This window comes from Ovis aries, chromosome 20 (genome assembly GCF_016772045.2).
Source record: "Ovis aries strain OAR_USU_Benz2616 breed Rambouillet chromosome 20, ARS-UI_Ramb_v3.0, whole genome shotgun sequence".
Taxonomy (NCBI): Eukaryota; Metazoa; Chordata; class Mammalia; order Artiodactyla; family Bovidae; genus Ovis; species Ovis aries.
In genome coordinates, this window is record NC_056073.1 from 19,486,181 (window position 1) to 19,513,798 (window position 27,618).

Genomic DNA, 27,618 nt, shown 5'->3' on the forward strand with positions numbered 1-27,618 from the left:
TCGTCCTAGCACCGCAGGCAATTTTAGAGGCTATGAGGCAGTGTAGCAAAGAGCAGGGAGAGAGGGGCTGACACTGGCCAGGGGGATATCTACATAGCATTTTGAAAGCCAGTTTGTTCTATTCACAGAACCTGCTGGTGTCCCATTTTATTTCCAGATGCTCACATGTATCATACTCTGGTTGATCTGGCAGTCTTCTCACCAGTGTCTGAGCTCTATTTTGGAATTCTCAGGCTTCCATGGAGTGCCTTGCTCACTGTAGGAAAGCAGTAAATATTTCTGGAAGGCTTCCGCAGTCTTCTCTTTGGTAGGAAGACCTTTGAAAATGGAACTTTTCCTGGCCACCTTCTGCCCCTACGCCTCACCCCCTTGTCCTGGCCTGCTTTCACCTCCCCTCTCTAGCACACATCTCTCCCAACATACTCCAACCCATTTATTCATCATATCCATGAGCTTCTCTCTCCTCCCACTAGAATATTTCACAGTGGGCATTTCTGTTTTGTTCACTGATGTCCGCTATTACTAGAACAGGACCTGGCATATAATGTGCACTCAGTAAGTACGAGTTAAATACCAGTAAATTTAAATACCAGTTAAATACCAGTAAACAACTGAGTTCTGGTTCTTAAATACACTCAGAGCTAGTTTGTGCCTTTCCTTGTGATTCCAAAGCTCCATTTTGAAAAATAATATTTTTCATTTATCAATTAACTTAAATACACACACACACATTTGGGCTTCCCTGGTGGTTCAGGCAGTAAAGAATCTGCCTGCAATGCAGAAAACCTGGGTTGGGAAGATCCCCTGGAGAAGGGAATGGCTATTCACTCCAGTATTCTTGTCTGGAGAATTCCATGGACAGAGGAGTCTGGCAAGCTACAGTCCATGGGGTTGCAAAGAGTCAGATGTGACTGAGCGCCTAACACACACACACACACGTATTTCTTTGGCTGCGTTGGGTCTTAGTTGTGGATTTTCCTTGCATCATGAGAGATCTTTTGTCCTGGCACAGGACTCTCTCCTTGTGGCACTCACACATTTAGTTGCTCTGCGGCATGTGGGATCTTAGTTCCCCAATCAGGGATTGAACCCACATCCTCTGCATTGCAAGGTAGATTCTTAACCCCTGGGCCTCCAGGGAAGTCCAAATTTACCAATAAACTACTGAGCACCAAGTCTACGCCAGGCACTGTGTTGAGTGCTGGGAAACAAACATGAATAAGAGAAGAGCTTAGGGTAGGGAGAAGAGGTCTGTCTGCAAGTGGGGGCTACTGGAATGCAAAGCAGGGAGGACAATGACAGAGGCAAACACAGGGTGTCAAGGAAGCACAGAGGAGGGGCGTGTGGGCCTCAAGGAACAGCTAAGGCTCTGGCAGAAATCTAAGCCCTGCTGAGCTGAGGCTTAGTGGACGTTAACTGGAAAGTGTGTGAGGACAAGGTGAGCAAGGCATGTGGTCAAGGTGGTAGTCAAGAACAACAAACCTCCAAGGTCAAAAGCCCATGCTCCAAAGATAATGGACTTCCTCACTGCTGTATCCTTCATTCAGCATCTATTTATTGTGTTCCTGTTCTGGGCCAAGCTGAGGACGCAGCAGCAGATAAAACACAACATTTTTGCCCTCATGGAGTTTACATTCTAGCAAAAGGAGACAGATATTTTAAAAATAAATAAGTAAGTTACATCATGTATTATAAAATAAGTGCTATGAACAAAAATAGAGCATAAAAGGGGGATGAGAGGAGATGGGGGAATGCATTGCAATGCTTAGGGCTTGAATATATCTACCTGTCTTGGGATCATCCCCTAATATCCTCTATTAGAAACCTTCCTGAAGGTGGTAGTGGCCAGCCTATGGCTTTATAGACTTTTATTGAAAGAAGCAGGGGGAAAGAAAGAAGCTTTCATGCATTACAGTAATGATAACAGTAATTACACTTTCTATTAAATCCTGTGAAAGCCCTAAAGTAATTATGCAACAAACAAACAAATGAAAGGACACTCAGAAACAGGCATTAGACAAAGTTGCTGAGAGGAGGCCTGAGGCAATGATGAGACACACAGGCTCCGAGCCAGACTGCCTGGGTTTGATCCCAGCCCTGCCACTTGCGCTGTTCATCTGCAAAGCCTCCCTCTTCCCAACCGTGAAAGAGGGAAAGAGGTTTGTTATTCTTGAATACCACCTTGACCTCATGCATCCCTAACCTTGTCCTCACATACTCTCTAGGTACTGACTTTCCATGAGAGTCTGAAGATTCACTGAGCTGATATGGAACATACACTTTAGTACAGGGGCTGACCTGTCATAAGCACTCAAAAATGTTCAAGAGTATGAATATAGCTAAATAGGGCTCCATCAATGACCCTGGAGATCATCAACTCTTATCTTAGACAAATGGCCCAGTGCACAGCATGGAATGTGAGAAGTTTGAATTAAGGGCTACTGCTAAGTCACTTCAGTCGTGTCCGACTCTGTGCGACCCCATAGACAGCAGCCAAGCAGGCTCCCCTGTCCCTGGGACTCTCCAGGCAAGAACACTGGAGTGGGTTGCCATTTCCCTCTCCAATGCATGAAAGTGAAAAGTGAAAGTGAAGTCACTCAGTCGTGTCCGACTCTTAGTGACCCCAGGGACTGCAGCCTACCAGGCTCCTTCGCCCGTGGGAGAGAGAGAGGCAGATTGGTTGCAGGTGGGGGTGGGCTAAGGGTGTTTTTTTTTTTCTCTCTTTTTTAAATTATGAAACTATGATAACACATTTACAGGAGACTTGGAAAATACAGAACAAAGTTACATATAGTTCCACTATGAAAAGTGTAAGTGAAAGTCGCTCAAACATGTCCTGCTCTTTGCGACCCTGTGGACAGGGACCCAACTGGCTCTTCTGTCCATGGAATTCTCCAGGCAAGAATACTGGAGTGGGTTGCCATTCCCTTCGCCAGGGGATCCTCCTGACCCAGGGATCAAACCTGGGTCTCCTGCATAGCAGGTAGAATATATTACAATTATTTTTTTAAGGAGTTAAATTAAGATCTTTAGTTGGAGTTTCTCTACCAAACTCTCAAAAATTAATAGAATGAATATAAAGAAAAGTTAGAAGGATATAGTAGACTTGAAAAGCACCATGAACCAATTCAGCATAATTTATAGAGATTTATACAATTTTCACATGAGAGTAGAATACAAATTCTATTCAAGTTCCCATAGACTATAAACTAGGAGACATAGGAACATATTCAGGGACATAAAACAAGGTGCAAAACTTCATGGTCTGAAGGTACTGAAATCATACAGAGTCTGTTCTCTTATCACTGTGGAGTTATGCTAGAAATCAGTATCAAAAATGTTTGAAAATAGCCCACATATTATTTAGTGCAGCGTGACATTTACCAAGGGAGATCTTTGACTTAGCCATTGAAAACCTCAATAAAGTTAGAAGACTGATAAAACATAGGAGGTGATTGCAGAGAAGAAAGCATTTAAATGAGAAATTAATATCAAAATGAAAAATTAATATCAAAGACACTTAAAAAACCCCATGTATTTGGAAACTAAATGTTCACTTTTAAATGACAGTTGTATCTAAGAAGCCATAACAAGGAAAATTAGAAAAATATTTGTAACAGAATAAATATGAAAAGAGAATTTACCAGAATTTGTTGCATGCAGCTGAGGCTGCTCAATGCAATTTATGGGTGCTTTTTTTGTGCGTAATCCAGGGTGAAATGAGATCAAAGGTCCTAAGTGCATGACAGCTGGATAAGGAGGGGAGGGAGGGGACAAGCAGCTGGTATGGAAAGACGGTGCAAGTTGGGCAGAACTTCAGGCTGGGAGGGGGAACTTGAAAAAGAATACACTGGAGAAACTGCAAATTTCACCTGAAAAGGAAGATCCAGTAGTACAGGAGAGAGCTGCATAACTGTCTTATAAGAACAAGAGTTTTTCTGGCAAAGAAACAGCAGACTTACTCTGTTTGCTGAAAGAGCACACAGTTACTAGAACAAATGGGTTAAAATGACAGGGTTTCGGTAAAAAAAATGAATAGTCATAGTAAGGAGTGAGGGCCCCATTCCCGGAGGGATTCAAGGAGAGGCTAGAGGGGAGTTGGCTACAGCAAGTAGGGGGCCCTTCATTGTTCCTCCAGTTCTTTCTACCCTGAAATCCTGACTTTAAGCCCCAACTAAGAAGACAAAAACAAGAGGCTCAGGAGGAATCTGAGGTTGAATAAAGTCAAAGCTGATCAATAAGAAACAGATGGGGGTGAGCCTGCTGACATGGAGAAATTTGCAGAAATGAAGTCAGGAGGGAGTGGTAACATAGCCCATGAAGACCGTCCAAAATATTGTCATGCTTAATCCCCACCATCATCCTGGGAGGTCAATGTTACCCTCATGGCCATTTCACCATGAGCAAAGGGAGGTCTAGGAAGCCCAAATCTGGCCCATGTACTGTGCTAGCTAGAGAGGGCAGACCTGTAACCGGAGCCCAGTTTTCTGACTTATAGTCCAGTATTCTTTCCAGTTCAGTCTACAGAATTTCTATGTAGGATTAAGAAAGAGGGATCAAAAGTGAAGAGATGGGACTTCCTGCCTGCCAGTGCTGGGAACATGGATTGGGAACACGGATCCTCCTGGGCTGAGAAAAGCCCGCATGCCTCGGGGTAACTAAGCTTGTGTGGCACATCCACTGAGCCTGTGCTTTCGAGCCAGGGAGCCACAATTACTGAAGCTGGTATGCCCTGGAGCCCGTGCTCTGCAACAAGAGAAGCCACTACGATAAGAAGCCCACACACCATAGCTGAAAAGTAGCCCCCGCTTGCCTCAACTAGAGGAAAGCCCTCACAGTCATGAAGACCCAGCACAGCTAAAAATAAAATAAATTTAAAAAAATGGAGACATGGGCTTTAAGGAATGATAGCAACTGCCTTTCAGATTTCCCTGCCTTCCGCCCACCTTTCTTCCTTTTCCCTTCTAGACTGGATGCCTGGGGCACTCTGATCATCCTAAATGATGGCTCTCAACACTCTGATGGCTCCCATGGTTTGTGGTGTTAATGACAAGACTTTAGCTGGTGCTCAAGGGCATCCACAGGGCGACTCCTCACTTTACAGCATTGTCCTCCACTTCTCCATGTCTAGACTTGGAGTGGGCAAGCCTAGGGCAATAGAGAGTGGTGGGAAATGAAGCATGCTTGTTCTGTTGACAAGGGCAATCTCTTGAGCCGATTGGAAGGAAGGGTGAACCAGTGATGCCAGCTCCGCCAATCTCTTAAGAGAAGAAGGATATAGACTTTAAATAGAAAACCTCCCCAAACTTTAACGGCTAAGCAACAAGGAATTCAGTTTATCAAAACAACACTGTACAGAACAAATCAAACCCATCTGAGGATCTGGGTCACAGGTGGTCATTTTGCACCTTGTGATATAAAACCTTACCTGTTAGATGAAGCTAGTCCTGATGTGCCCAGTGTGGAGGTAATCATTCTTTCCTGGAAGCCCCATGTTACTAAATTTGCACCTTTCTCTTGGCACTTACACTAGTCAGTCCTGCTAGACTGTAGGGTTTTGAGTTTTTTCTACTCTTTGGAGATTACATGGTGCTCCATTCAGATTAGGTACTTACAAATAGCCTTGAACTTGGATTAAGTAGAAAAAGAGTCGAAAGATCTGCTTTTGCTTACATGGGAAGTCAATAAAAGGGGCTGAGTAAAGATATTTCCAGATTCCAAGCCTGGGTAATGATGATAATTTCCTGGAATAACTGTGTAGGTGGATCAAGCAGAAGGTTCAAGGGAAAGTTGAAGCATTCAGGGTTGATTATATTGGGCTCATTCAGAATTTAAGAGCTTAAAGTACTTTTTGAGTTTATTTCCCTTGCATCCACAAGAAAGAATCTGAGGCCAGAACATCATCAGGAAGTCATTATAAAATGTTTGTGCTCAGAGCTTCTACTCTATAACACAAATTAGAAGGAGCATTGAATGGGGTGGGGGGGGTGGGTGGCGGTGGCGGCACATACTGTCCTGGTCCAACACAGTTTATTTTCCAATATTGTTAAAAAAAAAAGAATAAAGACTGATTGAAAGCTCCTCCAAAGACATCTCTTAGCTGATTTAACGCATGATCTCTGCCTGCTTCTCTCTTCTCAGTACTGGCAAATAAATAGCTGCTCTTAACATTTTTTCTTTTTTTTTTTCGTCACAGTATTGAACAAAAGGAAGCAATTGATATCACTAATATTGTGACCTCATGGGAGAATTTGACCTGAGTTATCTTTTTTTTTTCTTGCAGCCTTGAAAGACTTGGCTTTTTTTTTCTTTTCTTTTTTTTTTTTTACTACAATGGATATGCCCTGTACTTGGACAATTGTTTGGATTTCAGAAAAATGACATATAATTTTGTGGATGGGTTGAATAATGTGATCTTCAATACAGCAGAATTCCTGTTTTTTTTTTTTTTTTTTTTTTTTACTGTACTTTTAATAAAGCTAAATCTCACTTTTGGACTCAGTCGAATTTAAGGTATTTTTATTATCAGTGTTTACAGATGAAAGAGGCAAGAAAAATAATAGCCACTTTTGACTGCCTTCATTCTTTAAGTACATTCTTATTCCATTTCCAAAAGCCTGAGGAGTGCATTATTATATCCACCCTACAGATGAGAAAACCAAGACTCAGAGATTTTCCACAACTGCAAAGTGAGTTAACTGCCAGGGTTAGAGGTCCAGCCCAGACTGGTCTCCCCTTTGCATGTTGCCCATTGGTCATCTAGGGCTCTTTCATTCCAATGGTCGGCCAGAGAAAATAAATCTCTTGAGTGCCCCGAGGATCTACACCCAGGCCTTCTGCCTCATGATTCAGAACTCCTGTTTCCCCAAAGCCATGGCTGCATCACAGACTCCACTGCATCTATAAAGGGCAGAGGAAGGCTGAAGATGCCTTAGTACCTACAGGGGCAGAAGCTTGCTAGCTTATTCAACATAATGCCAGCCCTACCCAGTGACTGCAAAGGATCTGAACGATACTCTGTATCTCATTAGAGGTGGCCTTGCCATCTGTTGATAAAGACCTATCTGCAAAAAGACGGAACAATTCAAGTGAAGAGCAGCCGTACATAAAGCAGGGAAGTGTGTGGGATGCTCCGTCAGCAGGGAAGAACTGCAAGTGCCAAGTCGTGGAGACGGGACGGGAGAGGCTGCCTGCCGGGGCTCTAACCTCGCCAGCGGACCTAGGAGGGAGCAGACATGTTGGCGAGAGCCTACTCATACCTGCCATGCCTGTCAAACCCCAGATCAGAGCTTCACTCTTCCATGGAATTCGACAAACTTCTCCGAAGACTGCTTTGAGGATCATGGTCTCCTTCTGGGCTGTCATTCGACATAGGTGAATTCTGCCACTTGAGCTCTCAAGTCATTTATTTAAAGGGTCCATGCGTCACTGGCACTAGAAATTGCTATGTGTCCCTCCATATCCGCCTTTCTCCTTTGCTTATTCTGATTTTTAACTGGGCACAGGGCCACCTGGAACACCATGATATTCTCAGCCTCTGTTTCATCCAGATGTGTCCACGTACCCAGGTTTTGTTTGGCTGAATCTGAGAGGAAATGATACCTGCACATTCTGTCCTGACAGGCAGAGAGGCTCCTTCCTTCTCCTTCCTCCATTCTGCTGCCTAAAACAAGGCCAGCAACAAAATAAGGTACCATTACTGCATTCTCTCATTTAATTTTTATTCAGCGTCTACTAAATACAGACTATTGTACTGGGGCAAGACCACTGGCATGATGGCAATACTTAACCAAAAGGAGATGGCATCAAAATTCTCTGTCTTTTTCTTTTTTTTTGGCAGCACTGCACAGCTTTTGGGATCTTAGTTCCCTGACCAGGAATTGAACCTGGGCCCTTGGCAGTGAAAGCAGAGTTCTAACCACTGGACCACCAGGTGATTCCCAAACTCTTCTTTCCCTTCTATTTGTATTTGCCAAACTTGAAATGTTAGCCCCTAGGAACATATTTTAGCAATAATATAGAGGGTTGTTTTTTTTTTCCTGCATGGGTATTTGCTCTCAGGAGGAACCCAGAATAGTCGAGGTCCACTGTTTAACATCACCGCATTTCTATTTCCAGGTTGTTAGGAATGTGAAGAGGCAACAGGGCATACTTGAATAAGAGACATTTGCCTGTTATTCTCAATCAGCTTCCCTTGCCCACAGATCAAATGATTCCCAGGACAAGGACCAGGGTTGGGATTCCTGATTTTTGACTCCCAGCCCTAGAAGACAATCAATACATGCCTGCTGAATTGAATGCATCCCTGAATATCCTGGGTGGAGCACTAACATCTGCCCTTCCTCCTCCCAGACTCCTTGAATGGCAACCTAATGACATCCTCAAGCAGTTGCTTTCCTCTTTGACCTCTTTCCTCTTTAAAAAGACAAGACAGGGGAATAACAAAAGATAAGCAACATAATTCAAGGATGCTCGGACTCTGCAGATTCTCATTTGCTCTGGCTGGCACGAGGCAGCCCCTTCTCCACGCCAGTCTCTGCAGCATCAGCCTGGGTGCAGCCACAGTCACACTTCAACAGGCAAGGATCTTGTGTCAGACTGGGTGGAGAGTTGTGCCCGTGTTTAAGATGCTTCCCATGGCCCATTGGATTGGTCTTGAGCATATGGTCCAAATTCCTTCACAACATGGGCCTGGCGTCTGTATAATGCAGCCCCCCACCCAGGGCTCTCCTTCCTAGGAGTCACCACTCTCCTGGCATTTCTGCTTTGGTGGGGGCTCCTCTCTTTTGCAAGGAGCCCCTCTCCTATGTCCATCTTTTCTTCATCTGTTGAACACCTACCTAATCTTTGAAGGTGTAACTCGAGAATTACCTCCTTGGGGAAACCTTTCCTTTTCAATCCAGACTTCCCTCCTAGAGGTTCACACAGTGTACTGGGCTAACTCAAACCACAGCCTTTTCTGAGTTCTATGCATCTATTTCTTACCTTCTCCTCCATCAGCTGGGAACACCTCAAGGGCAGGAGGCATGCCTCCACCCCTGAACTCACAAGTACTGAAGCAGTGCCTACTATCTACCAAGCGCTCTGCCATATTTGTTAAACATCAAATGAATGGACAAGATGTCTCACTCATACTAAACATAGGCATCAGCAATAATCTATTGATCATTTATATCTCAATAACTCTTAACCTAAATCTGTATCTTTTTTTAGGATGCAAGAAAGTCATAAATAAGAGACAACATGAATTCAGGTTTTTCTGCCTCCAAAGACCAAGCCACTTTCCACTATACCATTGTACCAAGTTGCTGCTTGGTTCTGCCTCCAAGAAATATGAAATGAGAATGTGAAGTAACTATATGTGGGACTATATGTGGAATATGACACAAATGAATTTATCTAAGAAACAGAAACAAACTCACAGACATGGAGAAAAGGCCTGCGGTTGCCGAGGGGGAGGCCAGTAGGGGAGGGATGGATTGGAGGTTTGGGGTAGGTAGAAGCAAACTCTTACATATAAAATGGATAAACAACAAGGTCCCGCTGTATAGCACAGGGAACTACATTCAGTGTTCTGAGAAAGGCCATGAGGGAAAAGAATATGAAAAGGAATGCATATATGTATGACTGAATTACTTCACTATATAGCAGAAATTAATACAATATTGCAAATCAAATATCCTGTAGTGAAATAAAGCGATAAAAAAGGAATGTGAATTAACATGGAGCAAATTTGAATGCATTGATTGAGCACATAGTTTGGAGAATACTTCTAACCTGAACTGCTCAATGAAAAAATAATATTTCCCCCCAATCAGAAGGATGGCATCAGTAAAAAGTTTAAAAATCATAAAAAAAGAGAAGAGTGGCATGAAGATGCATTCATTGAAGGAGGGTTCAAGTCTGCTGAGGTTTACATAAATGTTGATTGTGGTTAATCATATGCTAAGTGTTATTTAAATATAGAATATTATTTTGCTGAGCACTACAAAATATAGAACATTTCCCTACAAAGTAAGAATATAAAATAGATCATCTACTGTCCATCTCAGTAATAATTCAAATCTACTGCTTCTCCATCCAGGCAATGAATAGCAGGGCTTGTAGCTTAGTTATTATTTTCATTGGTTTAAAGTATCATGGAACTGTTTACTAGTTCTATGATACAAGCTAATAAGCAGTCAGAGGTAGGGGTACATGGCAGAATACAGAGTTTCTAGGGCAAAAGGCCTATTAAACAAAAGAGAAATTGAGCTTAGCTTGGGTAATTAATTAAATTTCCACCTATCTCCACAGTTTTAAAGTAGAAATGGGAAGTAAAATCAGCAACGGAAGTATTTCAATTATAGTTTAGCATAGCTATGATGAAGCTAGTCTACCATCCCATTTGAAGGTGGCACAGTAGTAAAGAATCCACTTATCAATGTAGGAGATGTGGGTTTGATCTCTGGGTCAGGAAGATCCCCTGGAGTAGGAAATGGCAATCAACTCCAGTATTCTTGCCTGGAAAATTCCATGGACAGAGGAGCCTGGCGGGCTACAGTCCTTCGGGTTGCAAAGAGTCAAACATAAGAAAGGTGTTTAAATATGATTTGAAGAAATGGGTTCTGAGTTCAACTTCTCTTTTTCCTAATAGGCATCTTGCCTTAAAGCCTCTGCATTCCACCATAGACACTGCTTTCAGAATGCTTGTTAAAACTGGCTTTGGGTCCGGAAATCCAGACTAACTGTCTGGGTCTGTGAGTCCTCATGCCCCTGCTGAACCAGCTGCTTCCCACTGTGGTTCTCTGACTTCAGTGTGAGGCTGAGGTAGGGCACTGCTTCCTCTGTGCAAAGCTGAAAACTTCAGGAAAGAGTCTGCTGAAGTAGGGCCAGTTAGGGAGAAGTGTCTTGGGAAGAAAACTCAAAACTCTGTATAAGAAGTTTACAACTACTAATGAAGATGAAGATGATGATGATAAAGGCTGACATCATTACCAGCACACGTGCTATCTGCAAGATCCCATGTTAAGTATTTTATATATTCAAATATCCTTAATCCTCACTGCCAACCTATGAGGTAAGCACTGTTTTCTTCCTTTGATAATTGAGGAAACTGAGGCATGGAGAGGTAAGGCTCTCTGCTCAGGACGACACAGTAAGCAGCCAAGTGGCCAAATGGAGAATTCTAACCAGGATGTCTGACTTGGAGACTGGGCTTGCTTCCTTCTTGTGCGCCCTCCGTTAGCAAAGGAGGCCTCTCTCTAAGTCAAAACAGCATCATCCTGTCTGGGAAAAATGAAACTGTGTGGAATAAAGGCCAACACTGCATAACGGCAGGCTTTTGCATCCAACAGGACTGTTATATCTATGAGATATAACTGGCTCTTTATCTCCAGAGCCTCCTGTGAGGTTTTGAATATGGAAGGCACTCAATACATAGTTGATGAATGAATGAATCAGAGCACTTTGTCCAGTGCCTGATAAATAGTAAGTGCTCAATACACTGTTGCTTTTCTTAAGTTGGCTCATTGCTTACGCACCCTGTTCCAGGAAGGTGGCCTGAGGTGGTTTTTCTTAGTCAATACCTAAAGGGACAGTGAAGTCACATAAGAAGAAATCAATTCTCTTAGCTGTACTATTGATGCAGGCTATAATTATATACTGAGAGATCTTGTTTAGTGTTGTGCATTAAACTCTACTCCAAAATTCCCTTGATGAATCACGCGATCTTGTTTAACCCTGGAGATCTCCAGCGAGAAAGCTGAGTTTTTTTAAAATAATTTGAAAGCCTTGTCCAAAACTAAAATAATGTGATTGCAATCAAAACCTTCACCACTGCTGTTCTATAATTCTTCAGAGATCACCCTTCACTCAGTCCTGGAAAATGTTCACTGACATCTAGAAAGAGGTGGCGGAGCTGTCATATCCATTATTATCCATCTATTGGTGAGCCCCTGGGTTTTCCAGCACTTTTTTTTCCTCCCCAACTAGATGGCATTATTAGATTTTGAAACAGATTTTCAAATGAAATCCAAAACACAAGCTAGGCCTAGAACTGCCACTATGTTAGATTTATTAAGAAAAGTAAGTGATCTCCACTACTGATTTATGTAAAAGTAGTACTCCCAACTCTGATAAGTAATAGAAGACAAAAACAGTATTTTGAACACTAGAGGAAATACTACCTATGAGTTCAAAGTCTTATCCTTTGAGATGTACATCTTTTTCTCTCCAATAATCGATGGATGGCTTGTTAATCCTTATGGATATTTTGGCAGGAGAAAGAGTGAAGCGTTAAAAAAAAAGAGAAAGTGAAGCAAACCACAGTTCAAGACCCAGTTCTACCAATTAATAGCTGTTGTTGTTGCTGTTTACTTGCTAAGATGCGTCCTACGCTTAGTGACCCGATGGACTGTAGCCCACCAGGCTCCTCTGTTCATGGGATTTCCCAGGCAAGAATGCTGGAGTGAGTTGACATTTCCTTCTCCAGGGGATCTTCCTGACCCAGAAATCGAACCTGTATCTCCTGCTTTGGCAGGTGGGTTCTTTACCACTGAGCCCCCTGGGCAGACCCTAATAGCTGTGTGATCTTATGCAAAAATTTAACTTCTCTGTCCAGAAACCTGTTTAAAACAGAAAATGGATATATCATGCTATTATGGGGATAATAAGGAATATCCTAATATGTGCCATGTACTCAGAAGTATTTAGTGAAGGAGAAGAGTCGTTAGAATTTTTTAAATTGCTTATCTTGACAACATAAAGTATTGAACCAGGAAAATGACCGTCTCTGGGGGGTTACACTTGCCATCACGTGGGATGATTTAATGCTTAACTTAGTAAATATTCCCCTGCTCATCAAATCTTTGGGGTACAACTTAAAGACTGCTCATATATTACTTTAGAACCATTAGAGATGCAGGAAAAATATGTTACAACTAAGTAACAAGCTATCTTATTGTTGAGACAAGCAGAATATTAGTAAAGATGTTATTTGGAGGCGGAATGAAAGCTGGTCTGTAGTCCAATATAACAGAGAAGGATAAATTTATTAAAGTTATCTTTCTGGAAGAGAAGGGTAGAGATCTTTTTGCAAGTATTTTAAAAAATTCATAGTTTAGAACTTGTATATTAGATTCTGGAGAGTATTTGTGCTCGTGGACTGTAAAGATGCAAACTTTTTTTGGTATATAACAATAAAACAAAACGGTCATGAATTTCTTCTTGTCCCCTTCCCAATCACACTCCACCTTGGAGGATTGTTTACCAATTGTTGAGATTTCTGTTCAACTTTTGAGCAGAAACCTTCTCTGGGTTCTCAAGTCCCTGACATGGTTAGAAGCTCACAGTTTCCAATAACTGGTTAGACAGGCCAGAGAGGAAGAGAAAGAAACCTTTCATGGTTAAGGAAAAAATATATATTTATATCTAGTATACACATGCAATGGGGCTTCCCAGGTGGCAGGAGTAGTAAGGAACCCTCCTGCCAGCGCAGGAGATGTAAGAGACATGGGTCCGATCCCTGGGATGGGAAGATCCCCTGGAGAAGGTTACGGCAACCCACTCCAGTATTCTTGCCTGGAGAATCCCAAGAAGGGCCTGATGGGCTATACAGTCCATGGGGTCACAAAGAGTCAGATACGACTGAAGCGACTGGGCACACACATACACACGCAAAACATTTTCATGAGTGTGTGCACGTGTGCGTATGTACAGGTGTGTGTTTTCCCCCGGAGAGATACATTTACCCAAAAGAGGAATACAAAGGCACATTCGGTGAGTATTTTCTAGGGAAGGTCTTAACTTGGTGGATATTTTATTCTCAAACATTTTTAAGATAAATTCTCCATTCTAGATAGAACGGAGAGTTCACAACTTCTTTTACCCTGTTTGAAATCCTCATTGAATTATCTCTCAATCTTTTTTGAACTAGTACCTTGGAATGAGCTTAGATTTAGAGCTTGGAAGGAATACATTCCCTTTACATAAAGAAGTTTTCCCATTACATAAAGAATTCTAGGCCAGGCATGGGCTAGAGGGTTTATGACCTCCCTGGAAAGCTGGGTTATTCACCGCAAAGCTGTGATGCCATTTAAGCTTACAACCTAAGCATATCCAGTGATAATAACTGTTTCAGGTATCATTTTCTTTTCTATTTGTCAATTTTAAGCTTCATCAGAAAGTACTAAAACAGGCTATTATAAATTGTTGATAGCTGTATTCAGAATCACTAAGGTTGCAAAGAGTACTCCCTGAGTTACACATTAAAATCTGCTTCTTTAGGAGAATAACATTAACGAAGCCACTGTTTTGTTGTTATTGCTTTGAATAAATCTGACACTCAGAGGTAGCAACTGTCAATGTCTGAATTACTTTCCCACAGTTAAAAGACTCGAAATAGAGAGGCACGTTTTCAGTTGGCTTTCCTGCTTTACCATGTCATTAGTCGAATACTGTTCCTTGCCTCTCCCTGAGGTGACAGGTGGCTGCAAAATCTGCCTGCTAACCTTCTCAGGGAGCATCTGTCACTTGTGAAAAATCCCTTCTTCCCACTCTGAAAGGTGTTTGGTACTTTCTTGAGAGGTGAGATAATATTCAACAGTACATATTTAAACATGGTAAGTTTCAGGTACTTTTTAGAGTTACTGTCTAACGTTCAGTTTTACATTAACACATTTATTTCCAAAACGGCCTCAGTTCTAGTCCATTTTGTTACCAGAGGACAAACACGCTTTTGTTGTGAGGGTCAGAATCCGCCTTGAGGAAGCCATCCCATCCTCCACACCACATCCTCCCTACACATTCCTTTTGGTTTTCAGAAACTAAAGATGGTCTGGAGATGTAATATGAAATAAATATTATTTAAAATTCTGGGGTGGGGAGGGAGGTTCACAACGGAGCGCAATATATGCATACAGATAACTAATTCACATTGTGGTACAGCAGACACTAACAATATTGTAAAGCAATCATACTCCAATTAAAAAAAAAAATAAAATTCCAGCCCTTGAACAATGAGGGTTTCTGTCAACTTTAACATTTGGTTCCTAAAATTTACCACAAATATCTCCAGAGGGTTTCAAACCTGGAGAAGGAAATCATACACAACCCAAATTCTTCTAAGGTGCTGAGTGAACACCGTGGTTTTTGCAGATTCTGAAAGAGCTTTAGAGCTCTACAGAACCAAAAAGGTTGACGGCGGCCAGGTCCTCTTCCCAGCAGTGCATTTGCAAAGCATAAGAAACAGGCGTGAAGCTTGACAAGCTCTCCTAACAAATACCCACAAGCTTCTCTTCCAGACCAACCCTGCGATACCCCCCAATACCCACATTTTCATGTGTCACTTGTCTCCTCCCAAAGCAGAGGGCAAAGCATATCACACCAACTCTGCTCCATCCTCCTCCTCCTCTGCATCCTGCCAAACAAAACTAGTCATGGAATTTTCACTGGTTCAAATGACAAATAGATTTCAATGTACTAAGTGGCCAAGATGTGCTGGCTTTTTCTTTTCATAACTCACACAACAGCATGACACAGACTATGAGTCAGTCATATACTTTCATGTGAAAAAAGTAAATGAAATTCAAAAAGCATCAAGCACTTTTCTCAGCATCACTCCTGTGTGTCCAGAAAGGTTAAGAGACTTGCCCGAGGTTGCATGGATTGGGAGAATATTGGGAAAGTCTCAAAAACAGGGGAGAGAAAGTAGGACTTTTGAGTCACCTTGGAAAGGCCTTGGACTTCTAGATGGGAAGGAATAGTCCTACAGCAATCCTAGGATTTCAAGTGTATGAAGAAATTATTACTCTGAGAACAAATTTATGCTTCTATTTCCCCCTCTTTCAAGAGAACCACCAGGCTTAAAACCTAACATGAGGGATTTAGCTTAAGCACAATTTCAAAAAGGAGCAGCATGAAAAAAATAAAAATTATGGTATGAGACCTTGACAGCCTCAATAGGTCCCTGAATGAATGAATGATGGAAACAGGTTAAAGAGAGGGCTGGGTAAGAACACATTAGATAAGGTGGCCTCTCTTTGCCTCTATTGTTCCCACTAGTGGCATGCTTTTCCCTCAGATCGACACACAGCCCTTTCACTCATTTCAGATTCCTGAATGACACTAGAATAATGACATTTAAGAAACTGCCATCTTGCCAGAAATGCTTCTACTGGCCACCCATTCAAAAGTGGTCAATGGAATTTTTGGAGGGAGAAATATGGTGAAACGCATCTGCCTGATTTCCTCCTCTTTGGGGGACTATTGATCTAGCAGTTCTGGCAAAATTTCAGAAACAGGAACTTGAAGGGCCCCCAGTGCAACCTCCCTTCCAGCAATTCACCTCCTCACTCTGCTCCATCTTTCTTCAAAGCCCTCATCACTGCTTGAAATTACATGCGTGCTGTGTGCTAAGTCACTTCAGTTGTGTCCAACTCTCTGCAACACCATGGACTATAGCCCGCCAGGCTCCTCTGTCCATGGGATTTTCTAGGCAAGAATCCTGGAGTGGGTTGCCAGGCCCTCCTGCAGGGCATCTTCCCAACTCCAGGACTGAACCTGCGTCTCTTATATCTACCTGCTTTGGCAGGCAGCTTCTTTACCACTAGCACCACCTAGGAAATTATAGTATACATTTATTCACTAGTTTGCTGTCTGCTTTCTTGGGTTAGAATGTGCACTCTCTGAGGGCTGGAATGGTTGTCCTGTCCATCTCCCAGTGCTGAGAGTATCACCTGGTCAGGAGTTAAGTGCACTGAACATATGTTTTTGTTTTTGTTTTTAATTGAAGTGTAGCCAATTTACAATGTTATGCCCATCTCTGCTGTACAGCAAAGTGACTCAGTTATACATATATAGATCTTTTTAAACTCTTACATTTTATTCATTATGGATTTTTGTATTTTCTTTTCTTTTTTTTTAATGGTGCAAGAAATATTATTTAGTTACTGAGTTTCTTCACCATGGGGTATGTGGGATTCTAGACCCCGGACCAGGGATCAAACCTGTGCCCCCTGCAGTGGAAGTGCAAAGTCCTAACCACTGAACCACCAGAGAAGTCCCCTTTTAACTATTCTTTTCCTTTATGGTTTATTGCAGGAGATTGGGTACCATCCCCTGTGCTATACTGTAGGACCTTGTTGTTTGTTTAGTATAAATAGTTTGCAATCTGAATCTCCAGCTCCAAGGGTCTTTCAAACTTCTGATCTTCTTATATGACCTGCCATGTTGCCGGCCTGTCCTAAGGAACAGAAAGAAGCTTTATGAGCCCCTGTCTCCTGTATGGGTGCCCATGGAGACAGGACTGGATCCCTGGACTTGAATTAGGAGCCCTCCAGCCCAGAGGGGAGGCATCCACCCTCTTTCTGTGTGGGAAACTCTCACTGCAGAGAAGGGGCAGTAGGTACAGGTAAAGTCTCTAAGCTATCAGAAATGTTGCTTCTGAAACTGCATCCATCAAGGCTTTGCTTAGGGGAATGGATCAAGGTGTTTAAGCAGAGGATATTCTAGATAATATTGGACTGACTTTGCTTGTACCTACCTGTGTCTAGAACACACAAGATGCTTACTTTAGACATGGTCATCTACGCCCAGCTCCACTCCGACCAGCCAAGTTAGAAGTCCTGGGCGTGGGACCTGATCCTTGTCGATATTTTAAAAGCTCTCCAAGGGGATACCAATGTGTAATCAGATTGAAGAGCCATCGGACTAAAGTGAAACAAAAATTTCATTATCCATCTTTGGATCTTTCATTTCCCCAAGAGTTTGGCTCCTTGTTTAAGGGTGGGGGTAGGGAGGACTATTTTCAGAATATGAGAAGAAAACTCAAGAAAATCGACCCTGCTCACCTGCATACACACAGACACACACACAGAGATACACGAACAAACAGATACACACAGACGCAAAGGCACATATATACACACACAGATACATGAACAAACAGATACAGACACACACAAACACACACAGACACAAACACAGACATATACAGACACACATCGATACAAACACACAGACCCCAGAGACACACACAGACACACACAGGAAGACACACACACAGACACACACACAAACATACACACAGACACAGAGGCAGACATGCACACACAGACACATACAAAGACACATATACTCACATACAAGCAAACTCTACAGCTCACCATGCCACTTTCCTCCTAGTGAGAGCTTTGAGTTTATTGTTCTGAGCATCCTTTTGCCATCAGACAGCTAAGTTCCCAACACTACCAGTGGGATTTCTGGAGAAAGACAAATCTGGGGGTGCATTTAGCTTATTTCCTCATCTGTTTGGCATTACTGCTCCAGCAGCTTTGGCAAAATCTAGGAGATGGGAGCCTGCAGGGCCTCCAGTGCAACCAGCAGAGATCCCCTATGGAAGATAAGGTTCCTGAATTGCTGTAAGTCACTGCATTAGCATTTGCCCCTGACCCCTCAAATAAATCACTGCATTTGCGAAGAGAGGCTGCTTGATTGCATAACCCCGTGTGGTTTCTTTTCCGTGGGGGCTCCAGGTAGAAAAGGAGAGTCTGCAAAAGGCAAAAAAACCTGAGATCAAGCAAGCTGGATGCAGGCAGGTGAGACAAACCTTCACCTGGGGCGCCTCCCTTTTCTCCAACAAGGAATATTAAAGGTTTAGAAGAAAGAAACTCCCGGCTCCACTGTGAGTCTGGAAGAGATGATTAATGAAGTTTACCTCTAGTGAAATTTTGGTGCCAGAATTTGATATCTGAACCTCTCTTCATGCCACTTAGCCATGCTCATTTTTGAACAAGGATCATATAGGTTTCCTCAACCAACCTCTTTGGCCTGTCTTAATTTTGCTTGATTACTGTTTCATTTCAAATGGTTAAACGGCTAATTTACCAGGTTGTGTTTGTGTGTTTGGGAGAATGGGAAGGAAAGTGCTTTCTATGTCCTGGACTGTCATTGTACACTCAGCTGGAGATAGGACATTCCAATAAACTGGCAGAAATAACTTACCGCCTTTACAGAAGGTCTGCACAGGTGATCATGACTGTGATGGCAACAGCTAACATGTATTGAACATGAAATATGTCAGGCACTGTGTCAACTGTTTTCCATGTATAATTTTCTTTAATCCTCCCATCAAGCCAAAGAGGAATGACTATTATCCCCATGTTACAGATAAGAAAACTAAGGCACAGAAGGATTCAGAAACAAATCCATAGTGATTGCAAGTTACCAATATTTGGCAGGAAAGACATATAATGCATCTTTCTGGTGGGAGTCTTCTCAGAAAACCCCACACAGTTCTTATGGAAAGTGTGAGAGGCTTCATCACCCCACCCCTCCTCCCCATTTCCCCTCCAGTCTCTCACAGAGATCCTGCTGCAGTGAAATGCCTTGACTCGCTGGACTGTAAAATGAGCTGCCTTCCCATCTCCGCACCCTCCCTCTTCCTGTATCAAAATCTACCCCTCTTCCAGTTAAGTACCACGCTTAACTTGGGATGCGCTACGGCGCCATCCCAACCACTCCAGTACAACCAGCTGTAAGAATTTTGTGTCCCCTGAATTCCACAAAATACTCTGCCTTTAAGAAATATTGGGCTTGTTTGTAACAACATGGATGGAACTAGGGATGATCATTCTAAGTGAAGTAAGTCAGACAGAGAAAGACAAACACCATTTGGTATCACTTATATGGAGAATCTTTAAAAAATGATACAAATGAACTTATTTACAAAACAGAAATCGACTCACAGATATAGAAAGCAAACTTATGGTTACCAGAGAGGAAAGGGGATGGGAGTATAAATTGGAAGTTTGGAATTAAATAGACCCACTCCTATATATAAAATAGATGAATAGCAAGAACCTGGTGTATAGCACAGGGAATTATATTCAACATCTTGTAATAACCTATAATCAAAAAGAATCTGAAAAAAGAACATATATATACGTATATGTATATAGGCTTCCCTAAGGGCTCAGAGGGTGAAGAATCTGCCTGCAATGCAGGAGACCTGGGTTCAATCCCTGGCTCCAGAAGATCTTCTGGAGAAGAGAATGAATCCCCACTCCAGAATTCTTGCCTGGAGAATTCCATGGACAGAGGAGCTGGGCGGGTTACAGTCCATGGGGTTGCAAAAAATCAGACACGACTAAGTGACTAAAACACACACATATATATAAACATCTAACTGAATCAGTTTGCTGCCCACCTGAAACATTGTAAATCAACTATATTTCAATAAAAAATAAATAAAATATGGAATAATGATTTAAAAAGATGACTATTGGGCAAATGGTTTTTTCTATGTCTATATTACAAATACCTACGTCATATAAGCGTATTTTAAACTCTCTTCCTCTGTGAGCACAGCGCCTGGCAGATAGCAGTTCCCTGACAAATACTGTCTCACCATTATTTCGTGGACCAAAAAAGCCTATATTTTCACAGGACAAGCATGTAATTAAACGAGAACTGTTAAGAATAGAAGGGCACTGTAAAGTTTTACTTTAGGCACGCACAATTCTATTCCAACCCGGTGTTCAGAGATGGCTTTTACCCAGTTACCCATATACTTTAAACAGGTTTTAAACTGGAGGGGCTTTGCGGACTGCTCCCTTCTGGAGTGTATACAGCAGGTATGACCAGCCAGACTGTCTCTACACACATGTTTGCACTGTGGATGCAGCCGTAGGCAGCACCCAACCATTCCATTCTAATTTTCTGAACCTCAATATGACAGGTGGTGGACACTTTATAGTACTGCCATAAGAATTGGTAAACACAGGGCCACACATTTAAAATATGCAGAAACAACAAACCAGATTCTTGAATCCAATTCAAAAGAGTGTTCAAAACCGCAATCTTGAATGACAGAGCCATGCATTATGCTGGTGGACACACACATTCCCACCTGGGAAGCACCAGGGAGTCAGCTTGCACACCCCAAAACAAAGAATTCCGGGTCTTCCTTTAAGTCAAGACTAAGGGGAGGGTAGGAAACGATCATGCAGTATGAGTCCCCTTTCCTTCCTCCTGAGACACAATGAGCAACTGTCCTTTCTGTTGTGTGTGTGAACTGCTTAAATAAGGAGCTTCTGCTAGATCTTATTTTCAATATGAGAGAAGAAATCAAAATTCCCATTTTGCAAGCATGGCACCTTTTTCAGAACACAAAAGCAAAGGGGCAAAAGGAAAGAGAACATGTGTCATCGGGAGACAATTACCCATGACAATCAAACAACTGCTGCAGACACTCAGCGAGGACCAGCGCCCTAGGATACTACATCTCAAGATGCGAAATTTATTTATGCCTGAACTTTCTTTATGGAAAACTGTTCTGGGGAAATGACTTGCTTCTTCTGCCTGACAAAGGAAATTTAGACAGCTCTTTTCCAACTTTGATTTTCTGAGAGCTGAGGATTGAAACTGCTGTCTGTAGAAGAGCTTTTGTTCAATTTGCACATCATGGCCTATGTAAGGGACATTCCATGAAGGGGTTAAGGTCCCATGATTGGGGTGTCCTGGGTGCGATCATTATTATACGTGCTTTCTTCATTGAGTCATTGATTTAAAACCCCTCAAAACACTAAGGACTAGCAAATTCTTATTGACACGGAGACTATGAAAACATGTCTACTGTGAAAAGGACTGACGGGGGATCACCTAATAGGAAAGGCAAGAATACACAGACAATGCTTTTTCAAACCTTATCACATGCAAAATGAATGCGCTGGTCTCTCTTCTAACTTATTCTAATTAACAGAGCCAGGCACTCACCCCATGCATTTCTAGCACAGATCCTGAGCTGAAAACTACGAATCAAAGTCCTGTTCCCTTAAGCTAACAAGGCTGCTGGCAGCTTCAGCAAACACCAACAATGAAACAGAAGATTGCAGGTGCATACCTTAACCTCCTGGTTGGTAAAGACCTCCACATCCACCACGCAGGCAACCAGAGTGGAAACATCACAGTCCATGCTAGGGGCTGGCATTCCCCCTCCGGAATTGACAAGAAAGAGTTAGGCAGCCTCCGAGTCCTGCGGGCTGGGAAGAACCTTCCAGGTAGACGGTGCCGGGGCCGGCCGGGCGCTGCCCTGCCCTGGGGATGACCGAGCCGGGCACCTGAACCCACTCGGCTGTGCGCACACACACAGCCCGCCGCGGCTCAGGCAGCACGGCAGAGTAAGAGCGGCCGGCTCTCTGATGGCAATGACATCACCACAAAGACTGACACAAGCTGGAGCTATTTTTTTCCCCCAGCCTTTTATCTCTAGGCAGTGCAGTGGAGCAAATTGAACATGATTATGTGCTAAATCTGAACTCAGACTAAATCAATTCAGGCAGTAGCTCGCTAGGAACTGAGTCATAGCTGTTGTTTCAGCCGAGTGCTTATGTTTGCAAAAAGCCAGGGTGGGGAATGGGAGGGGGACAGACATCTGACACCAGAGACTCTGTTTGGGGTGGGGGTGGGTGGGGGAATTATGCTGCCTATGAGCCTGCTGAGGTTAAGGTGTGACAATTTCTCTGCCTCAGAAAGGAGCAGGAAGTTGAGGCATTTTGCAAATTGCTTGGCTTCTGTTAATTGCCCTGTGCCTCTCGGAGCGGACACACATGTTCTGGGCACCCTAATGCATCTCAGGGGGCATGGGCTAAATAGAAATCCATTCTTGGAGTGACTAACAGAGCTGGGCATCAGTCATTTAGGCAGCCTGGTAAGAGGAGATAATTAGAGGTTTGTGAATGTCTATATGAAGCACATAAGTGCAGACCAGGAACTCTAAGAGCACCCCTCGAAGCTCTGGATTTCAGGCTGTCGCCAAGGTCATTCAAACCCAAAGCGGCCAGTGGGAAGGAGTTCCAGCAAACGTCTCATGCAGGGACAGATGGCAGAGTCTAACAGGCAAACGCACGGATGTGGGTCATTGTCAGAACCTCAGGGCTTGATTTCACCCGAGACTTTGAACTTGTCCAATGGCCTTTACAGTCTCTTTTCCTGATTGTGAACCCCTGAAGGGCAGGGCTGGGGATAATTCATCTTTATATCTTGAGACTTTAGCCGCATGTCTGGCATGAGAAGGCAGTAATTGTTTAATGTATGAACAAACCAAACGAGAACAGCCTTCACAGCAGAAGTGAGCAAAGGAAAAAAAAAAACAAACAAACCCAAATCGTTTTCATTTTATCATTGGTTATAGAAATACTGGTAGAATGAACTGACATTCTGACAGGATCTATGCCCAGTACAGTGCAGGTGCGTCGTCTGTGGCTATCAGTGGTCATGATTTGTAACAGATTGGTGCCTTTCTAACCCAAGACTGGACAAAGTGGTCAAATTTTGCAGGCAGATGAAAAAGGTGACCTTTCAGACTGAAGGCATAGAAGTTTTCTGGTTGATCCTCATTTTGGGTTACATGTGAGTCTAATGAAAGTGAAAGAAAGTGAGTCTAATCAGTTCAGCTCAGTTCAGTTCAGTTGCTCAGTAGTGTCCGACTCTGCGATTCCATGCACTGCAGCACACCAGGCTTCCCTGTCCATCACCAGCTCCCGGAGCTTGCTCAAACTTATGTCCATCGAGACAGTGATGCCATCCAACCATCTCATCCTCTGTTGTCCCCTTCTCCTCCTGCCCTCCATCTTTCCCAGCATCAGGGTCTTTTCCACTGAGTCAGTTCTTGGCATTAGGTGGCCAAAGTATTGGAGTTTCAGCTTCAACATCAGTCCTTCCAATGAATATCCAGGACTGATTTCCTTTAGGATTGACTGGTTTGATCTTTTTGATTTTCTTGCAGTCCAAGGGACTCTCAAGAGTCTTTTCCAACACCACAGTTCAAAAACATCAATTCTTTGGTACTCAGCTTTCTTTATACTCCAACTCTCACATCCATATATGACTACTGGAAAAACCATACCTTTGACTAGACGGACCATTGTTGGTAAAGTAATGGCTCTGCTTTTCAATATGCTGTCAAGTTGATCATAGCTTTTTTCCAAGGAGCAAGCATCTTTTAACTTCATGGCTGCAGTCACCATCTGCAGTGATTTTGGAGCCCAAGAAAATAGTCTCTCACCGTTTCCATTGTTTCCCCATCTATTTGCCATGAAGTGATGGGACTGGATGCCATAATCTTAGTTTTCTGAATGTTGAGTTTTAAGCCAACTTCTTCACTCTCTTCTTTCACTTTCATCAAGAGGCTCATTAGCTCTTCTTCACTTTCTGCCATAAGGGTTGTGTCATCTGCATATCTGAGGTTACTGATATTTCTCCCAGTAATCTTGATTCCAGCTTGTGCTTCATCCAGCCCAGCATTTCACATCATGTACTCTGCATATAAGTTAAATAAGCAGGGTGACAATATATAGCCTTGACGTACTCCTTTCCCGATTTGGAACCAGTCTGTTGTTCCATGTAGAACTGTAGCTTCTTGACCTGCATACAAATTTCTCAGGAGGAAGGTCAGTTGGTTTGGTATTCCCATTCCTTTCAGAATTTTCCACAGTTTGTTGTGATCCACACAGTCAAAGGCTTTGGCATAGTCAATAAAGCAGAAATAGAAGTTTTTCTGGAACTCTCTTGCTTTTTCAATAATCCAGTGGATGTTGGCAATTTGATCTCTGGTTCCTCTGCCTTTTCTAAATCCAGCTTGAACATCTGGAAGTTCACAGTTCACATACTATTGAAACCTGGCTTGGAGAATTTTGAGCATTATTTTGCTAGCATGTGAGATGAGTGCAATTATGCGGTAGTTTGAACAATCTTTGCATTGCCTTTCTTTGGGATTGGAATGAAAACTGATCTTTTCCAGTCCTGTGGCCACTGATGAGCTTTTCAAATTTGCTGGCATATTGAGTGCAGCATTTTCACAGCATCATCTTTTTGCACATCATCATCTTTTCATCTTTGAAATAGCTCAACTGGAATTCATCACCTCAACTAGCTTTCTTCGTAGTGATGCTTCCTAAGCATCACTGGACTTCACATTCCAGGATGTCTGGCTCTAGGTGAATGATTACACTGCCGTGGTTATCTGGGTCATGAAGATCTTCTGTGTATAGTTCTTCTGTGTATTCTTGCCACCTCTTCTTAATATCTTCTTAGTTTTTCATACTAACTAATATGTTAGTTTTTCATACCATTTCTGTCCTTTATTATGCCCATCTTTGCATGATATGTTCCTGTTGTATCACTAATTTTCTTAAAGAGATCTCTAGTCTTTCCCATTCTATTATTTTCCTCTATTTCCTTGCACTGATCACTGAGGAAGGCTTTCTAATCTCTCTCCTTGCTATTCTTTGGAACTCTGCATTCATTGGGTATATCTTTACTTTTATCCTTCACCTTTAGCTTCTCTTCCTTCCTCAGCTATTTGTAAGGCCTCCTCAGACAATCATTTTGCCTTTTTGTATTTCTTTTTCTTGGGGATGGTCTTGATCACTGCCTCCTGTACAATGTCACGTACCTCCATCCATAGTTCTTTGGGCACTCTATCAGTTCTAATCCCTTGAATCTATTTATCACTTCCACTGTATAACCATAAGGGATTTGATTTAGGTCATACCTGAATGGCCTAGTAGATTTCCCTACTTTCTTCAATTTAAGTCTGAATTTGCCAATGAGGAGTTCATGATCTGAGCCACAGTCAGCTCCCAGTCTTGTTTATGCTGACTGTACAGAGCTTCTCCATCTTTGGCTTCAAAGAATATAATCAATCTGATTTTGGTATTGACCATCTGGTGATGTCCTGTCTTTTGTGTTGTTGGAAGAGGATGTTTGCTATGACCAGTGTGTTCTCTTGGCAAAACTCTGTTAGCCTTTGACCTGCTTCATTTTGTACTCCAAGGCCAGATTTGCCTGTTACTCCAGGTATCTCTTGACTTCCTACTTTTGCATTCCAGTCCCCTATAATGAAAAGGACATCTTTTTTGGGTGTTAGTTCTAGAAGGTCTTATAGATCTTCATAGAACTCTTCAACTTAAGCTTCTTCAGCATTACTGGTTGGGGCATAGACTTGGATTGCTGGATATTGAATGTTTGCCTTGGAAATGGACAGAGATCATTCTGTCATTTTTGAGATGCATCCATGTACTGCATTTCAGACTCTTTTGTTGACTATGATGGCTACTCCACTTCTTCTAAGGGATTCTTGCCCACAGTAGTAGATATAATGGTCATCTGAGTTAAATTTGCCCATTCCAGTCCATTTCAGTTCACTGATTCCTAAAATGTTGATGTTTACACTTTCCATCTCCTGTTTGACCACTTCCAATTTGCCTTGATTCATGGACCTAACAGTCTAGGTTCCTATGCAATATTACTCTTTACAGCATCGAACTTTACTTCCATCACCAGTCACATCCACAGGTGTTGTTTTTGTTTTGGGTCTGTGTCTTCATTCTTTCTGGAGTTATTTCTCCACTAATCTCCAGTAGCATACTGGGCACCTACTCACCTGGGGAGTTCATCTTTCAATGTCCTATCTTTTTGCCTCTTCATGCTGTTCATGGGATTCTCAAGGCAAGAATACTGAAGTGGTTTGCCATTACCTTCTCCAGTGGACCACACTTTGTCAGAATTCTCCACCATGACCCGTCCATCTTGGGTGGCCCTACATGGCATGGCTCATAATTTCATTGAGTTAGACAAGGCTGTGATCCATGTGATTAATGAAATCAGCTTACCAATAGAAATATTTAGACTGATGAAACTCTGTGCGTGTGTGTGTGTGTGTGTGTGTGTGTGTACAGTACTTACTGTGTTGTCTAGGGCACTGTGGGGAGTATGAAATTATGTTAACAGATAATTCAACTAACAGTTTCTGAGTGATGACTATGTACAGAGCTCTACCAGCTGCTCTGAAGGATAAAATGATGAGATACCTCTAAAATGATGAATAAGTAAAATTCACTATCCTCAAGGGCCTTGAAATTCAGGGCAGAAGATAAGACATGGAGACAAACACCTACACAACATAGCAATGGTGGCGGTGGCAAAGGCCAGCAGATGGCACTTGGTGGGAGCACTGGAAAAAGAGCAACGGATGCTGAAGGGACTTGGGGCAGATGAGCCTCAAGGAGCAGGACTTGACTTCTGCTCTGATCTTCAAACACAGGAAAAAATGTCAGACAAAGAAGGGGTGAGGAGAGCCCCCCAGGCAGGAGGTGCAGACTAGAAATATCCAGAGCAAAGGAAAAATACAGGGATTCCCCTGGTGGTCCAACAGTTAAGAGTCCACCTTGCAACGCAGGGGACACCAACTCCATCTCTGGTCCAGGAAGATCCCACATATTGCAGAGCAACTAAGCCCATGCACCGTAACTATTGAAGCCATGTGCTGCAACTACTGAAGCCCGTGTGCCCTGGAATCTGTGCTCTGCAACAAGAGGCCTACAATTCAGAGGTTAAGTCTAGCACACAGGTCCACAGCTGATCAAAGAGCAACAAGGCAGTAGGGACGACCCATTATAACCATCTCTGTGTTTACTTACAGGGTTTTGTGAATTATTTCACACTTTCTGTTTAAGGAAGAGCTACAAAGGTTACTCGGGGCGTTCCTGGGGGCTCAGTGGTAAAGAATCCACCTGCCAAAGCAGGAGATGCAAGAGGAACACCAGCTCAATCCCTGAGTTGGGAAGATCCCCTGGAGGA

General features: G+C 42.7%; 1 protein-coding gene across 3 annotated transcripts in view; it reads right to left on the reverse strand.

Moving 5' to 3' along the window:
- The window catches only part of RCAN2 (regulator of calcineurin 2), a 287,295-nt gene that overhangs the window by 77,286 nt on the left and 182,391 nt on the right, over positions 1-27,618 (reverse strand). Inside the window, exon 1 of one of the 3 annotated variants that reach the window (XM_004018864.5) lies at positions 21,881-22,197. The exons of the other annotated variants lie outside the window; for them this stretch is intronic. Within the exon in view, the coding sequence (XP_004018913.1) occupies positions 21,881-21,967 (87 nt within the window). The 5' untranslated portion in view covers positions 21,968-22,197. Of the gene's footprint in view, positions 1-21,880; positions 22,198-27,618 lie in introns of those variants that run through there. 3 annotated transcript variants of the gene reach the window in all.